This window comes from Oncorhynchus keta, chromosome 1 (genome assembly GCF_023373465.1).
Source record: "Oncorhynchus keta strain PuntledgeMale-10-30-2019 chromosome 1, Oket_V2, whole genome shotgun sequence".
NCBI lineage: Eukaryota > Metazoa > Chordata > Actinopteri > Salmoniformes > Salmonidae > Oncorhynchus > Oncorhynchus keta.
Window position 1 is genome coordinate 12193440 of NC_068421.1, and position 18675 is coordinate 12212114.

Sequence of the window (18675 nt, forward strand, 5' to 3'; positions counted from 1 at the left end):
ATGGATAAATAAATAACGGATGAATAAATAAATGAAGTATAGATAGATAAATACAGGATGGATGGATAAATAAATGAAGTATAGATAGATAAATACAGGATGGATGGATAAATAAATAACGGATGAATAAATAAATAAAGTATAGATAGATAAATACAGGATGGATGGATAAATAAATGGAAGTATAGATAGATAAATACAGGATGGATGGATAAATAAATAACGGATGAATAAATAAATGAAGTATAGATAGATAAATACAGGATGGATGGATAAATAAATGAAGTATAGATAGATAAATACAGGATGGATGGATAAATAAATGAAGTATAGATAGATAAATACAGGATGGCTGGATAAATAAATGAAGTATAGATAGATAAATACAGGATGGATAGATAAATAAATGAAGTATAGATAGATAAATACAGGATGGATGGATAAATAAATGAAGTATAGATAGATAAATACAGGATGGATGGATAAATAAATAACGGATGAATAAATAAATGAAGTATAGATAGATAAATACAGGATGGATGGATAAATAAATGAAGTATAGATAGATAAATACAGGATGGATGGATAAATAAATGAAGTATAGATAGATAAATACAGGATGGATGAATAAATAAAGTCAATGAATGAATGGTGTGTTGCAGGGTATAGATGTGAAGTCCATGGGGCGTATCTTTGTGGGGCTGGTGAAGTGTGGAGCGTGGGGCTGCTTTGATGAGTTCAACCGCCTGGAGGAGGCTGTGCTGTCTGCAGTGTCCATGCAGATACAGGCCATCCAGAACTCACTGAAAAACCACAGGACCAGCTGTGAGCTGCTGGGCAAGGAGGTGACCACACACTTAGTCACACAGTCACTTTGTCATTCTTGCACGCAGAAACTTGTATGGTATTTTGCACACGGTTTTTTAAAACTATTGCTGCCTTTTCTCTCTGTCTGTCAGGTGGAGTTGGACCCTAACTCAGGGGTGTTTATCACATTGAATCCAGCTGGGAAGGGTTATGGAGGGAGACAGAAGCTGCCTGACAACCTGAAGCAACTGTTCAGGCCCGTGGCCATGTCCCGACCAGACAACGAGCTCATTGCTGAGGTCATCCTCTACTCAGAGGGCTTCAAAGACGGAGAGATACTGGGACGCAAGCTGGTCGCCATCTTCAACCTCGCCAGGTGTGTCTTTGTGTCTATTCCAAAGTGATAGTGCAACTTTTTGGCAACTAATCCCCTTTTCCACTTCCCCAGAGACTCCTAAACTCCTGGATAACATGTTTATGTCTGTGTGTGCCGTCAACTTTCTTCCAACCGCATGCAGACATACAGACGGTATCCACGAGTTGATCTGACTAGAAAAGGGGCTTGATGGCTAAAATCTGTCACTATCCTGTTAATAGGTTTTCTGTATCTGTTTGTAGGGCTATGTTTTGTGACTGGGTGTGTATGTATCTACAGTATGTATTTATGTATGTACTGTGTAGGGAGCTGTTGACCCCCCAGCAACACTATGACTGGGGTCTGAGGGCTCTGAAGACGGTGCTGAGAGGCTGTGGCAGACTGCTGCATCAGAGGAGTGAGGCCAAGAACAAGAGTAAGACTCCTAAACTGACACTTACTCCTCACCCCCAAAAAAACTCCCTAATATTTTATTTTATTTATATCCGAATACCCCCTATCTCAGCCTTTGGGCTCTCTCTCCTCTCTCTGTCCTTTTTCTCAAACACTGGTCTTAGCTGAGTTGTTTTCATCCCCATCTCTCTCTCCCCTCTTCCCCTCTTCCCTCTTCCCCCTCTCTTTGACCTTTCCCTGCCTCCCCCTGATGCCTGGCTGTCCATAGCTCTGTGATCCCTGGTTGATCGCTCTGTCTTCCTCTCTGCCTTTCTCTTTGCATCTCTCGCTCTCTCTCTCTCGCTCTCTCTCTTTCTCTCTCTCTCGCTCTCTCTCGTTTACTCTATTTGTCAGACAGTACATTTGTCCCTGGGGCTTGCTCTGTTTGCTCCCTCCCTCTATTGTCAGGCCAAATGTTCCAGTGAAAAAGCAGCCGTGCTCCTGCTTCTGTGCCTCTCGTGCCAGCAGCTCTAGAGAGGAGAACAACAGTATTGATGAAATCATGAAATGGGTCGTAATTAGCACATAAAGTTGCTGATGTAGCTAGTAACAACACAGGGTAGCAGAATAACAAAGAAACAAGTACATTTTTATACAAATGAACTCTCTTCCCTATATCCCCTCTCTGCCCCCCTCTATCTCTCTTCCCTATATCCCCTCTCTGCCCCCCCTCTATCTCTCTTCCCTATATCCCCTCTCTGCCCCCTCTCTATCTCTGTGTTCCCCCTCCAACCCCTCTCTCTCTGTGTTCCCCCTCCAACCCCTCTATCTCTGTGTTCCCCCTCCAACCCCTCTATCTCTGTGTTCCCCCTCCAACCCCTCTCTCTCTGTGTTCCCCCTCCAACCCCTCTCGCTCTGTGTTCCCCCTCCAACCCCTGTCTCTCTGTGTTCCCCCTCCAACCCCTCTCTCTCTGTGTTCCCCCTCCAACCCCTCTATCTCTGTGTTCCCCCTCCAACCCCTCTATCTCTGTGTTCCCCCTCCAACCCCTCTCTCTCTGTGTTCCCCCTCCAACCCCTCTCTCTCTGTGTTCCCCCTCCAACCCCTGTCTCTCTGTGTTCCCCCTCCAACCCCTGTCTCTCTGTGTTCCCCCTCCAACCCCTCTCTCTCTGTGTTCCCCCTCCAACCCCTCTCTCTCTGTGTTCCCCCTCCAACCCCTCTATCTCTGTGTTCCCCCTCCAACCCCTCTATCTCTGTGTTCCCCCTCCAACCCCTGTCTCTCTGTGTTCCCCCTCCAACCCCTCTATCTCTGTGTTCCCCCTCCAACCCCTCTATCTCTGTGTTCCCCCTCTATCAATTCAATTCAAGGGACTTTATTGGCATGAGAAACATCTGTTAACATTTCCAAATCAAGTGAGGTAGATAATAAACAAAATTGAAATCAACAATAAAAATGAACAGTAAACATTACACATACAGAAGTTTCAAAACAATAAAGACATTACAAACGTCATATTATGTCTATATACAGTGTTGTAACAATGTACAAATTGTTAAAGTACAAAAGGGAAAAGAAATAAGCATAATTATGGGTTACAATGGTGTTTGTTCTTCACTGGTTGCCCTTTTATTGTGGCAACAGGTCACAAATCTTGCTGCTGTGATGGTACACTGTGGTATTTCACCCAGTAGATATGGGAGTTTATCAAAATCGGGTTTGTTTTCGATTCTTTGTGGATCTGTGTAATCTGAGGGAAATATGTCTCTAATATGGTCATACATTTTGGCAGGAGGTTAGGAAGTGCAACTCAGTTTCCACCTCATTTTGTGGGCAGTGAGCACATAGCCTGTCTTCTCTTGAGAGCCATGTCTGCCTACGGCGGCCTTTCTCAATAGCAAGGCTATGCTCACTAAGGCTGTACATAGTCAAAGCTTTCCTTAAGTTTGGGTCAGTCACAGTGGTCAGGTATTCTACCACTGTGTACTCTCTGTTTAGGGTCAGTCACAGTGGTCAGGTATTCTGCCACTGTATACTCTCTGTTTAGGGTCAGTCACAGTGGTCAGGTATTCTACCACTGTGTACTCTCTGTTTAGGGCCAAATAGCATTCTAGTTTGCGATGCCTCATGATTGACTATTGCTCTGTTCAAGTAGACTGTGATTTTGCTGTGGTCTGATAGGGGTGTCAGTGGGCTGACTGTGAACATTCTGAGAGACTCTGGGTTGAGGTCAGTGATAAAGTAGTCTACAGTACTACTGCCAAGAGATGAGCTATAGGTGTACCTACCATAGGAGTCCCCTCGAAGCCTACCATTGACTATGCACATACCCAGCGTGCGACAGAGCTGCAGGAGTTGTGACCCGTTTTTGTTGGTTATGTTGTCATAGTTGTGTCTAGGGGGGCGTATGGGGGAGGGAATGCTGTCACCTCCAGGTAGGTGTTTGGTTATGTTGTCATAGTTGTGTCTAGGGGGGCGTATGGGGGAGGGAATGCTGTCACCTGCAGGTAGGTGTTTGGTTATGTTGTCATAGTTGTGTCTAGGGGGGCGTATGGGGGAGGGAATGCTGTCACCTCCAGGTAGGTGTTTGGTTATGTTGTCATAGTTGTGTCTAGGGGGGCATATGGGGGAGGGAATGCTGTCACCTCCAGGTAGGTGTTTGGTTATGTTGTTGTAGTTGTGTCTAGAGGGACATATGGGGGAGGGAATACTGTCACCTCCAGGTAGGTGTTTGGTTATGTTGTTGTAGTTGTGTCTAGAGGGGCATATGGGGGAGGGAATACTGTCTCCTCCAGGTAGGTGTTTGGTTATGTTGTTGTAGTTGTGTCTAGGGGGGCGTATGAGAGAGGGAATGCTGTCACCTCCAGGTAGGTGTTTGGTTATGTTGTTGTAGTTGTGTCTAGAGGGGCATATGGGGGAGGGAATACTGTCTCCTCCAGGTAGGTGTTTGGTTATGTTGTTGTAGTTGTGTCTAGAGGGACATATGGGGGAGGGAATACTGTCACCTCCAGGTAGGTGTTTGGTTATGTTGTTGTAGTTGTGTCTAGAGGGGCATATGGGGGAGGGAATACTGTCTCCTCCAGGTAGGTGTTTGGTTATGTTGTTGTAGTTGTGTCTAGAGGGACATATGGGGGAGGGAATACTGTCTCCTCCAGGTAGGTGTTTGGTTATGTTGTTGTAGTTGTGTCTAGAGGGACATATGGGGGAGGGAATGCTGTCACCTCCAGGTAGGTGTTTGTTCCCCTGTGTGCTGAGGGTGTCAGACATTTAGGTCACCACATATTAGTACATGTCCCTGAGTCTGGAAATGATTGATTTTCCCCCTCCAGGATGGAGAAGTTGTCTTCATTAAAGTCTATCTCTGTCCCCTCCCTCTCTATCTCGGTGTTACCCCCCTCTCTCTTTATCTCTCTGTTCCCCAGTCAAGGAGAGTGTTCTGGTGGTGCAGGCGCTGAGGTTGAACACCATGTCCAAGCTGACATTTGCAGACAGCAGCAGGTTTGATGCCTTGGTCCAAGATGTGTTCCCTGGGGTGGGTTTTACTGATGTGGAGGATCAGACCCTCAGCCACGCACTGCAGGCCGTCTACGAGGAGGCACACCTCGAACTCATACCCAGCCAGGTGGGTGACTGTGGCCGTGTGTTTGTGGGGCACTCCCCATAAATAATGAACGCTCTGGTCTGGAGTTGTATGAGCTGTTTAGTCAAGAGGATAGAAGAAAGGAGGGAGGGAGGGTTGGATGGAGGGATTGAGGGTTAGATTGATGTAGGGATGAAGGGAGGGATTGATGGTTAGATGGATGGAGGGTTGGAGGGAGGGTTGGATGGATGGATGGATGGAGGGATTGAGGGTTAGATTGATGGAGGGATGTAGGGAGGGATTGATGGTTAGATGGATGGAGGGTTGGAGGGATGGAGGGTTGGCTGGATGGAGGGATTGATGGTTAGATGGATGTAGGGTTGGAGGGTTGGAGGGATGGAGGGTTGGATGGATGGAGGGTTGGATGGATGGAGGGATGGATGGATGGAGGGTTGGATGGATGGAGGGTTGGATGGATGGAGGGTTGGATGGATGGATGGAGGGTTGGATGGATGGAGGGTTGGAGGGATGGAGGGTTGGATGGATGGAGGGTTGGATGGATGGAGGGTTGGAGGGATGGAGGGTTGGATGGATGGAGGGTTGGATGGATGGAGGGTTGGAGGGATGGAGGGTTGGATGGATGGAGGGTTGGATGGATGGAGGGTTGGATGGATGGAGGGTTGGATGGATGGATGGAGGGTTGGATGGATGGAGGGTTGGAGGGTTGGATGGATGGAGGGTTGGATGGATGGAGGGTTGGATGGATGGAGTGTTGGCTGGATGGATGGAGGGATTGATGGTTAGATGGATGTAGGGTTGGAGGGTTGGATGGATGGAGGGTTGGAGGGATGGAGGGTTGGATGGATGGAGGGATGTAGGGTTGGCTGGATGGATAAAGTCGTTTTTCTCTGTAGATGAAGAAGGCTCTGGAGCTGTGTGAGCAGTTGAGACAGCGTATGGGAGTGGTGATCGTAGGTCCCAGCGGGGCAGGTAAATCTACTCTGTGGAGGATGCTGCGTGCCGCCCTGGGCAGGACAGGCAGGGTGGTGAGTACACACCTGATTAATCATGATAATCACTATCCTTTTATTGTTACACTCCCATGGCTCTGCGCCCTAGTTATCATTAATCATAATCATATTCGTGTTTTATTCATGTAACATTCCAACTACTAATAGAATGTAATTTGAGTGGCCTCAAGAATGGCTCAGCGGTCTAAGGCACTGTGTTACAACTGGCCGTGATCGGGTTAGATTGATGTAGGGATGGATGGAGGGTTGGTCGGTTAGGGCAGCGCACAGTTGGCCCAGCGTCGTCTGGGTTAGGGGGGGGGCTTTACATGGCTCATCGCGCTCTAGCGACTCCTTGTGGCAGGCCGGGTGCCTGCAGGCTGACCTCGCTCGTCAGTTGAACAGTTTCCTCTGACATATTGGTGCGGCTGGCTTCCGGGTTAAGCGGGCGGGTGTTAAGAAGTGTGGTTTGGTTTATCATGTTTCGGAGGACGCATGACTGGAACTTCGCCTCCCGAGCCTGTTGGGGAGTTGCAGTGATGAGACAAGATCTAAATTGTGGAGAAAAAGTTGGTCAAAAACCAAAAAATAATGTCATTAAGATTCAGCCACTGACCACTGACTTTGTCCCTGCCTGTCCTGAATGCTGTCATGTTGTGTTTAGGTGAAGCAGTATACAGTGAACCCTAAAGCCATGCCCCGCCAGCAGCTGCTGGGTCACATAGACATGGACACTAGGGAGTGGACTGACGGGGTGCTCACAAACAGCGCCAGGCAGGTGGTGAGAGAACCACAGGGTAAGAACCACTACCAGGAAACAACCACAACACAACCATAGCCTTATTAGAAGTTGGTGAAAGATAAACAAGAACGTTGAAAGTTGGTTGTAATATCAGTTTAATTCATCAGAAAATAAGGCACATATATTCTGGTTAAACTCAAATACACTAATTGATGAAAAAACATTATTTTGGGGTGGGGGGATAATATAATCTTTGTAAATTATATCATAAATAGTATTGGTTGAGTTGTCACACATGCAGCTAACAGAAATATACGGAAATGTCTGCTCTATCCAAGATTACAACCAAGTAATTGCAGCATTAAGTGGAAGGGCGAGAAAGTAAGGAACTTGTCTGTCGGACCTGCATTAAAGACCAAGATTGGTTAAAGAAAAATTGTGATGAATAAAAAGTATACCAGTTTAATTTAAGGACCAAAAACTTACAGCTATGCCATACAGACTGCAAAATAGTTGGGAAGAGATTTTTAATGTACCGATTCCATGGCACATGGTTTATGAGCTGATGCACAAAATGAAGCCGGATCAAAACGTAGTTTAAAAAAAATTATTATACAAAATTCTTGCAAACAGTAGAATGTTATGTACTGTACATGGGGAACACAACTATCCCAGCTCTGCAGATTCTGCTGCAAAGAGATACTCATTAGATAATTTGTTGTGGTAGTGTCCATATGAAGCTTGTTTTTGGTCGCAGGTCCAGGAATGGCTGAAGAATTGCAACATTTACCTGGAGCTAACTCTGCAAATAGCACTGCTGGGTGATCTGAAAAGTCACAGTTAATCCATCAGTAATATAATAATATTCTTAGAAAATTGTGTATATATATTTACACACTACCGTTCAAAAGTTTGGGGTCACTTAGAAATGTCCTTGTTTTCCATGAAAACATACATGAAGTAATAATGGCGCCGAAGAAGAAGGCAGACGTTTTACGTGTCCCCAACTGATTGTGTTTGTTTATTTGTGTTTTTTGTAACTTTTTTGTACATAATGTTGCCGCTACCGTCTCTTACGACCGAAAATAACTGCGATTACTCTCCACGGACTGGCAGAATCCTTTTTTTCCTTTAACGAGTCTGACGAGCCCAACGTGAACGATATACTGCTTCCTCGGGAACAGGCCCAGATCCCCGTGATTTGCGTGAAGAGGAGGCGGAGAAAAAGGGGGCAAAGGGCGGGCTGCCTTCTGAGAATTCTTACAGTACCTTGCAGAAGTAGTCATCCCCTTGGCTTTTTCCCTATTTTGTTGCATTACAACCTGTAATTTAAATACATTTTTATTTGGAATTCATGTACTGGACATGAACAGAATAGTCCAAATTGGTAAAGTAAAATTTAAAAAATAACTTGTTTCAATCAATTTAAAAAAATAAAAAACTGAAAAGTGGTGCGTGCATATGTATTCACCCCCTTTGCTATGAAGCCCCTAAATAAGATCTGGTGCAACAATTACCTTCAGAGTCACATAATTAGTTCACCTTTGCGCAATCTAAGTGTCACATGATCTGTCACATGATCTCAGTATACATACAACTGTTCTGAAAGGCCCCAGAGTCTGCAACACCAGTAAGCAAGGGGCACCACCAATCAAGTGGCACCATGAAGACCAAGGAGCTCTCCAAACAGGTCAGGGACAAAGTTGTGGAGAAGGACAGATCAGGGTTGGGTTATAAAAAACTATCAGAAACTTTGAACATCCCACGGAGCACCATTAAATCCATTATTAATAAATGGAAGGAATATGGCACTACAAGAAACCTGCCAAGAGAGGGCCGCCCACCAAATCTCACAGACCAGGCAAGGAGGGCATTAATCAGAGAGGCAACAAAGAGACCAAAGATAACCCTGAAGGAGCTGCAAAGCTCCACAGCGGAGATTGGAGTATCTGTCCATAGGACCACTTTAAGTCGTACACTCCACAGAGCTGGGCTTTACGGAAGAGTGGCCAGAAGATGTGTAAATAAAAAGATACAAAGCCCCCCCAAAAAATGTATTTTAATTCCAGGTTATAAGGCAACAAAATAGGAAAAATGCCACAGGGGTGAATACTTTCGAAAGCCACTGTAGGTGATCGATTAAACCCCCACTTCCTTCCATTCTGCTAGCAAACGTGCAATCTTTGGAGAATAAAATAGATGGCCTACGCGCAAGATTAAACTACCAAAGGGACATTCAAATCTAATATCTAATGCTTCACGGAGTCGTAGCTGAACGACGACACTATCAACATACAGCTGGCTGGTTATACGCTGTACCGGCTGGATAGAACAGTGGCGTCTGGTAAGACAAGGGGCGGTGGACTATGTATTATTGTAAATAACAGCTGGTGCACGGTATCTAAGGAAGTTTCAAGCTATTGCTCACCTGAGGTAGAGTATCTCCTGATAAACTGTAGACCACACCACCTACCTAGAGAGTTTTCATCTGTATTTTTCGTAGCTGTCTACATGGCACCACAGTCAGAGGCTGGCACCAAGACAGCATTGAATGAGCTGTATTCTGCCATAAGCAAACAAGGAAACGCTCACCCAGAGGCGGCGCGCCTAGTAGCCGGGGACTTTAATCCAGGGAAAATTAAATCCGTTTTATCAAATTTCTATCAGCATGTTAAATGTGCTACCAGATTTTTAAAAACTCTGGACCACCTTCACTCCACACGCAGAGACGGATACAAAGCTCTCCCTCGCCCTCCATTTGGCAAATCTGACCATAATTCTATCCTCCTGATTCCTGCTTCCATCAAAAATGAAAGCAGGAAGCTCCAGTGACTCGGTCAATAAAAAAGTGGTCAGATGAAGTAGATGCTAAGCTACAGGACTGTTTTGCTATCACAGACTGGAATAGTTCCGGGATTCCTCCAATGGCATTGGAGTATGGAAAACACCACATCACATGGCCAATGGAGTACACCGCATCAGTCATTGGCTTCATCAATAAGTGCATCGATGACATCGTCCCCACAGTGACTGTACGTACATACCCCAACCAGAAGCCATGGATTACAGGCAACATCCGCACTGAGCTAAAGGCTAGAGCTGCCACTTTCAAGGAGTGGGACTCTAACCCGGAAGCTTATAAGAAATCCCGCTATGCCCTCTGACGAACCACCAAACAGGCAACGCGTCAATACAGGATAAAGATCGATTCGTACTACACCGGCTCTGACGCTCGTGGGATGGGGCAGGGCTTGCAAACCATTACAGACTAGAAAGGGAAGCACAGCCGAGAGCTGCCCAGTTACACGAGCCTACCAGACGAGCTAAACTACTTCTATGCTCGCTTTGGGGCAAATAACACTGAAACATGTATGAGAACACCAGCTGTACCGGAAGACTGTGTGATCGCGCTCTCCGCAGCCAATGTGAGTAAGACCTTTAAATAGGTCAACAAGGCCGCAGGGCCAGACCGATTACCAGGACGTGTACTGCGAGCTTGCTCTGGCCACCTGGCAAGTGTCTTCACTGACATTTTCAACCTCTCCCTGTCCGAGTCTATAATACCATTATGTTTTAAGCAGACCACCATAATGCCTGTGCCCAAGAACACTAAGGTAACCTGCCTAAATGACTACCAACCCGTAGCACACGTCTGTAGCCATGAAGTGCTTTGAAAGGCTGGTCATGGCTCACATCAACACCATTATCCCAGAAACCCTACACCCACTCCAATTTACATACCGTTCCAACAGATCCACAGATGATACAATCTCTATTGCACTCCACACTGGCCTTTCCCACCTGGACAAAAGGAGCACCTATGTGAGAACGCTTTCCTCAACACAGGGCCCCTCAGCCCCCTCCTGTACTCCCTGTTCACTCATGTCTGCACGGCCAGGTACGACTTCAACACCGTTATTAATTTTGCCGATGACACAACAGTGACAGCCTGTAGGGAGGAAGTCAGAGACCTGGCCGTGTGGTGCCAGTACAACAACAAGTTTCAGAAGACAGTTCTTTGTTTCTGGCCATTTTGATCCTGTAATCGAATCCACAAATGCTGATGCTCCAGATACTCAGCTAGCCTAAAGAAGGCCTGTTTTAATGCTTCTTTAATCCGGACAACAGTTTTCTGCTGTGCTAACATAATTGCAGAAGGGTTTTCTAATGATCATTTAGCCTTTTAAAATGATAAACCTGGATTAGCTAACACAACGTGTCATTGGAACACAGGAGTGATGGTTGCTGATAATGGGCCTCTGTACACTCATGTAGATATTCCATTAACATCTGCCGTTTCCAGCTACAATAGTAATTTACAATATATTTCTGATCAATTTGATCTTATTTTAATGTACAAAACATGAGCTTTTCTTTCAAAAACAAGAACATTTCTAAGTGACTCCAAACTTTTGAACTTGTGTGTGTACACAGTTGAAGTCGGAAGTTTACATACACTTATGTTGGAGTCATTAAAACTAGTTTTTCAACCACTCCACACAACTATAGTTTTTGCAAGCTTTAACTGATTTTCCCATGATGTCAAGCAAAGAGGCACTGAGTTTAAAGGTTGGCCTTGGAATACATCCACAGGTACACCTCCAATTGACTCAAATTATGCCAATTAGCCTATCAGAAGCTTCTTGTTAGCCATGACATCATTTTCAGAAATTTTCCAAGTTGTATAAACGCACAGTCAACTTATTGTATGTAAACTTCTGACCCACTGGAATTATGATACAGTGAATTATAAGTGAAATAATCTGTCTGTAAACAATTGTTGGAAAAATTACTTTTGTCATGTACAAAGTAGATGTCCTAACCAACTTGCCAAAACTAGTTTGTTAACAATACATTTGTGTAGTGGTTGAAAAACGAGTTTTAATGACTCCAACCTAAGTGTATGTAAACTTCCCACTTCAACTGTATGGGGCTTGGAAATTATTCAGACAAATTACATTGATGGAAGCTACAGTCTATTTGCAATGTTGAAGGGGAGTGCCCTGATGTTAGCCTTGTGTGTGTTCCAGAGGTGAGCTCGTGGATCATCTGTGACGGGGACATAGACCCAGAGTGGATCGAGTCGTTGAACTCTGTGTTGGATGACAACCGTCTTCTGACCATGCCCAGTGGAGAGAGGATCCAGTTTGGACCCAATGTCAACTTTGTCTTTGAGACCCACGACCTCAGCTGTGCCTCACCAGCCACAATCTCACGCATGGGCATGATTTTTCTCAGGTATGTGTGTATGTGTGTGTTTTGTATGTGTGGTCCTTGATCGGTTAACCTCTTCATGTTCTAGTCATGTTCCAACCCCTCTCTTCCCTCTGTAGTGATGAGGACACAGATGTGAGCGCGTTGGTCAAGTCGTGGCTGAAGGGTCAGCCTGATGAGTGTCGCAGTAACCTGGAGAACTGGATGGGAGACTTCTTCCACAGAGGCCTTGACTGGGTGCTTAAACAGGTGATACATACTGACACTGCCCTCTTCTGGTCATAATCAATAGCATCAACTGGATTAATGTAGCCAATTGGAGTTTTACCCTAAATATACTCTAGTCAATTGGAGTTTTACCCTAAATATACTCTAGCCAATTGGAGTTTTACCCTAAATATATTCTAGCCAATTGAGTTTTACCCTAAATATACTCTAGCCAATTGGAGTTTTACCCTAAATATACTCTAGCCAATTGAGTTTTACCGAAATATATTCTAGCCAATTGAGTTTTACCCTAAATATATTCTAGCCAATTGGAGTTTTACCTAAATATACTCTAGTCAATTGGAGTTTTACCCTAAATATACTCTAGTCAATTGGAGTTTTACCCTAAATATACTCTAGTCAATTGGAGTTTTACCTAAATATATTCTAGCCAATTGGAGTTTTACCCTAAATATACTCTAGTCAATTGGAGTTTTACCCTAAATATATTCTAGCCAATTGGAGTTTTACCCTAAATATACTCTAGTCAATTGGAGTTTTACCCTAAATATATTCTAGCCAATTGGAGTTTTACCCTAAATATATTCTAGCCAATTGGAGTTTTACCCTAAATATATTCTAGCCAATTGGAGTTTTACCCTAAATATATTCTAGCCAATTGGAGTTTTACCCTAAATATACTCTAGTCAATTGGAGTTTTACCCTAAATATACTCTAGTCAATTGGAGTTTTACCCTAAATATACTCTAGTCAATTGGAGTTTTACCCTAAATATACTCTAGTCAATTGGAGTTTTACCCTAAATATACTCTAGTCAATTGGAGTTTTACCCTAAATATACTCTAGTCAATTGGAGTTTTACCCTAAATATACTCTAGTCAATTGGAGTTTTACCCCAAATATACTCTAGTCAATTGGAGTTTTACCCTAAATATATTCTAGCCAATTGGAGTTTTACCCCAAATATACTCTAGCCAATTGGAGTTTTACCACAAATATATTCTAGCCAATTGGAGTTTTACCACAAATATACTCTAGCCAATTGGAGTTTTACCACAAATATACTCTAGCCAATTGGAGTTTTACCCCAAATATACTCTAGCCAATTGGAGTTTTACCACAAATATATTCTAGCCAATTGGAGTTTTACCACAAATATACTCTAGCCAATTGGAGTTTTACCACAAATATACTCCAGCCAATTGGAGTTTTATCCCAAATATATTGTTGTGGATTGGATATCTTGTGTTCAAAACTATTCTGACTCTCTGTGTCTGTCAGAATGACTTGGTGGTGGAGACCAGTCTGGTAGGGACAGTGTTGAACGGTCTGTCCCACCTGAGTGGAGTGACAGAGCGTGGTCAGTTTGTGGTTAGTCTCATCAGAGGGCTGGGCGGGAACCTCAACCTCAAATCAAGACAGGACTTTGCCAAGGAGGTAAGACGAGGCGGTCATTCCATTTATCCAGCCATCCATCCGTTTGTCCATCTGTTCATCCATCCATTTATTCATCCATTATTTATCCATTTAACTATCCATTTAACTATCATCCATTTAACTATCATCCATTTAACAGTCCATCCATTACCTATCCATTTAACTATCATCCATTTATTCATCCATTACCTATCCATTTAACTATCATCCATTTATTAATCTATTACCTATCCATTTAACTATCCATCCATTTAACTATCCATCCATTTAACTATCCATCCATCCATTTAACTATCCATCCATTTAACTATCCATCCATTTAACTATCATCCATTTAACTATCCATCCATTTAACTATCCATCCATTTAACTATCCATCCATTTAACTATCCATCCATTTAACTATCCATCCATTTAACTATCATCCATTTAACTATTCATCCATTTAACTATCATCCATTTAACTATCATCCATTTAACTATCCATCCATTTAACTATCATCCATTTAACTATCCATCCATTTAACTATCCATCCATTTAACTACCATCCATTTAACTATCCATCCATTTAACTATCCATCCATCCATTTAACTATCCATCCATCCATTTAACTATCCATCCATCCATTTAACTATCCATCCATCCATTTAACTATCCATCCATTTAACTATCCATCCATCCATTTAACTATTCATCCATTTAACTATTCATCCATTTAACTATTCATCCATTTAACTATTCATCCATTTAACTATCATCCATTTAACTATTCATCCATTTAACTATCATCCATTTAACTATCCATCCATTTAACTATCCATCCATTTAACTATCCATCCATTTAACTATCATCCATTTAACTATCCATCTATTTAACTATCATCCATTTAACTATCCATCCATGTAACTGTCCATCCATTTAACTATCCATCCATGTAACTGTCCATCCATTTAACTATTCATCCATTTAACTATCCATCCATTTAACTATCCATCCATTTAACTATCATCCATTTAACTATCCATCCATTTAACTATTCATCCATTTAACTATTCATCCATTTAACTATCCATCCATTTAACTATCCATCCATTTAACTATCATCCATTTAACTATCCATCCATTTAACTATCCATCCATTTAACTATCCATCCATTTAACTATCCATCCATTTAACTATCCATCCATTTAACTATCATCCATTTAACTATCCATCCATTTAACTATCCATCCATTTAACTATCCATCCATTTAACTATCATCCATTTAACTATCCATCCATTTAACTATCCATCCATTTAACTATCCATCCATTTAACTATCATCCATTTAACTACCCATCCATTTAACTATCCATCCATTTAACTATCCATCCATTTAACTATCCATCCATTTAACTATCATCCATTTAACTATCCATCCATTTAACTATTCATCCATTTAACTATTCATCCATTTAACTATTCATCCATTTAACTATTCATCCATTTAACTATTCATCCATTTAACTATCCATCCATTTAACTATCATCCATTTAACTATCATCCATTTAACTATCATCCATTTAACTATCCATCCATCCATTTAACTATCATCCATTTAACTATCCATCCATTTAACTATCATCCATTTAACTATCCATCCATTTAACTATTCATCCATTTAACTATTCATCCATTTAACTATCATCCATTTAACTATCATCCATTTAACTATCCATCCATTTAACTATCCATCCATTTAACTGTCCATCCATTTAACTATCCATCCATTTAACTATCCATCCATTTAACTATTCATCCATTTAACTATCCATCCATTTAACTATCCATCCATTTAACTCTCATCCATTTAACTCTCATCCATTTAACTATCCATCCATTTAACTATCCATCCATTTAACTATTCATCCATTTAACTATCATCCATTTAACTATCATCCATTTAACTATCATCCATTTAACTATCATCCATTTAACTATCCATCCATTTAACTATCATCCATTTAACTATCATCCATTTAACTATTCATCCATTTAACTATCATCCATTTAACTATCATCCATTTAACTATCCATACATTTAACTATCCATACATTTAACTATCCATCCATTTAACTATCATCCATTTAACTATCATCCATTTAACTATCCATCCATTTAACTATCATCCATTTAACTATCATCCATTTAACTATCCATCCATTTAACTATCCATCCATTTAACTATCATCCATTTAACTATCCATCCATTTAACTATCCATCCATTTAACTATCATCCATTTAACTATCCATCCATTTAACTATTCATCCATTTAACTATTCATCCATTTAACTATCATCCATTTAACTATCATCCATTTAACTATCCATCCATTTAACTATTCATCCATTTAACTATCCATCCATTTAACTATCCATCCATTTAACTATCATCCATTTAACTATCCATCCATTTAACTATCCATCCATTTAACTATCCATCCATTTAACTATTCATCCATTTAACTATCATCCATTTAACTATCATCCATTTAACTATCATCCATTTAACTATCCATCCATTTAACTATCCATCCATTTAACTATCCATCCATTTAACTATCCATCCATTTAACTATCCATCCATTTAACTATCCATCCATTTAACTATCCATCCATTTAACTATCCATCCATTTAACTATCCATCCATTTAACTATCCATCCATTTAACTATCATCCATTTAACTATCCATCCATTTAACTATTCATCCATCCATTTAACTATCCATCCATCCATTTAACTATCCATCCATCCATTTAACTATCCATCCATCCATTTAACTATCCATCCATCCATTTAACTATCCATCCATTTAACTATCCATCCATCCATTTAACTATCCATCCATCCATTTAACTATCCATCCATCCATTTAACTATTCATCCATTTAACTATTCATCCATCCATTTAACTATCCATCCATTTAACTATTCATCCATCCATTTAACTATTCATCCATTTAACTATTCATCCATTTAACTATTCATCCATTTAACTATACATCCATTTAACTATTCATCCATTTAACTATTCATCCATCCATTTAACTATCCATCCATTTAACTATCCATCCATTTAACTATCCATCCATCCATTTAACTATTCATCCATTTAACTATCCATCCATCCATTTAACTATCCATCCATCCATTTAACTATCCATCCATTTAACTATTCATCCATTTAACTATTCATCCATTTAACTATCATCCATTTAACTATCCATCCATTTAACTATCCATCCATTTAACTATCCATCCATTTAACTATCCATCCATTTAACTATCCATCCATTTAACTATCCATCCATCCATTTAACTATCCATCCATCCATTTAACTATTCATCCATTTAACTATCCATCCATCCATTTAACTATCCATCCATCCATTTAACTATCCATCCATCCATTTAACTATCCATCCATCCATTTAACTATCCATCCATCCATTTAACTATCCATCCATTTAACTATCCATCCATCCATTTAACTATTCATCCATTTAACTATTCATCCATCCATTTAACTATCCATCCATTTAACTATCCATCCATTTAACTATCCATCCATCCATTTAACTATCCATCCATTTAACTATCCATCCATTTAACTATCCATCCATCCATTTAACTATCCATCCATCCATTTAACCATCCATCCATTTAACTATCCATCCATTTAACTATCCATCCATTTAACTATCCATCCATTTAACTATCCATCCATTTAACTATCCATCCATCCATTTAACTATCCATCCATTTAACTATCCATCCATCCATTTAACTATCCATCCATCCATTTAACTATCCATCCATCCATTTAACTATCCATCCATCCATTTAACTATCCATCCATTTAACTATCCATCCATCCATTTAACTATTCATCCATTTAACTATTCATCCATTTAACTATTCATCCATTTAACTATTCATCCATTTAACTATTCATCCATCCATTTAACTATCCATCCATCCATTTAACTATCCATCCATCAATTTAACTATCCATCCATCCATTTAACTATCCATCCATTTAACTATCCATCCATTTAACTATTCATCCATTTAACTATTCATCCATTTAACTATCCATCCATTTAACTATTCATCCATTTAACTATTCATCCATTTAACTATCCATCCATTTAACTATTCATCCATTTAACTATTCATCCATTTAACTATCCATCCATTTAACTATCCATCCATTTAACTATTCATCCATTTAACTATCCATCCATTTAACTATCCATCCATTTAACTATTCATCCATTTAACTATCCACCCATTTAACTATTCATCCATTTAACTATTCATCCATTTAACTATCCATCCATTTAACTATTCATCCATTTAACCATTCATCCATTTAACCATTCATCCATTTAACTATTCATCCATTTAACTATCCATCCATTTAACTATCCATCCATTTAACAGTCCATCCATTTAACTATCCATCCATCCATTTAACTATTCATCCATTTAACTATCCATCCATTTAACTATTCATCCATTTAACTATCCATCCATCCATTTAACTATCCATCCATCCATTTAACTATCCATCCATCCATTTAACTATCCATCCATTTAACAGTCCATCCATTTAACTATCCATCCATTTAACTATCCAACTATCCATCCATCCATTTAACTATTCATCCATTTAACTATCCAACTATCCATCCATCCATTTAACTATTCATCCATTTAACTATCCATCTATCCATCCATCCATTTAACTATTCATCCATTTAACTATACATCCATTTAACTATTCATCCATTTAACTATTCATCCATCCATTTAACTATCCATCCATTTAACTATCCATCCATTTAACTATCCATCCATT

General features: G+C 40.7%; 1 protein-coding gene across 5 annotated transcripts in view; it reads left to right on the top strand.

The window, feature by feature from the left end:
• Positions 1 to 18675, top strand: part of LOC118394486 (cytoplasmic dynein 2 heavy chain 1) — a 399197-nt gene that overhangs the window by 51082 nt on the left and 329440 nt on the right. For all 5 annotated transcript variants that reach the window (XM_052504034.1, XM_052503998.1, XM_052503950.1 and 2 more), the window contains exons 35-43: positions 663 to 845; positions 960 to 1183; positions 1489 to 1598; positions 4974 to 5173; positions 6046 to 6177; positions 6806 to 6938; positions 11914 to 12121; positions 12217 to 12346; positions 13607 to 13762. In XM_052504034.1, coding sequence (XP_052359994.1) covers positions 663 to 845; positions 960 to 1183; positions 1489 to 1598; positions 4974 to 5173; positions 6046 to 6177; positions 6806 to 6938; positions 11914 to 12121; positions 12217 to 12346; positions 13607 to 13762 — 1476 coding nt within the window. The remainder of the gene's footprint in view (positions 1 to 662; positions 846 to 959; positions 1184 to 1488; positions 1599 to 4973; positions 5174 to 6045; positions 6178 to 6805; positions 6939 to 11913; positions 12122 to 12216; positions 12347 to 13606; positions 13763 to 18675) is intronic.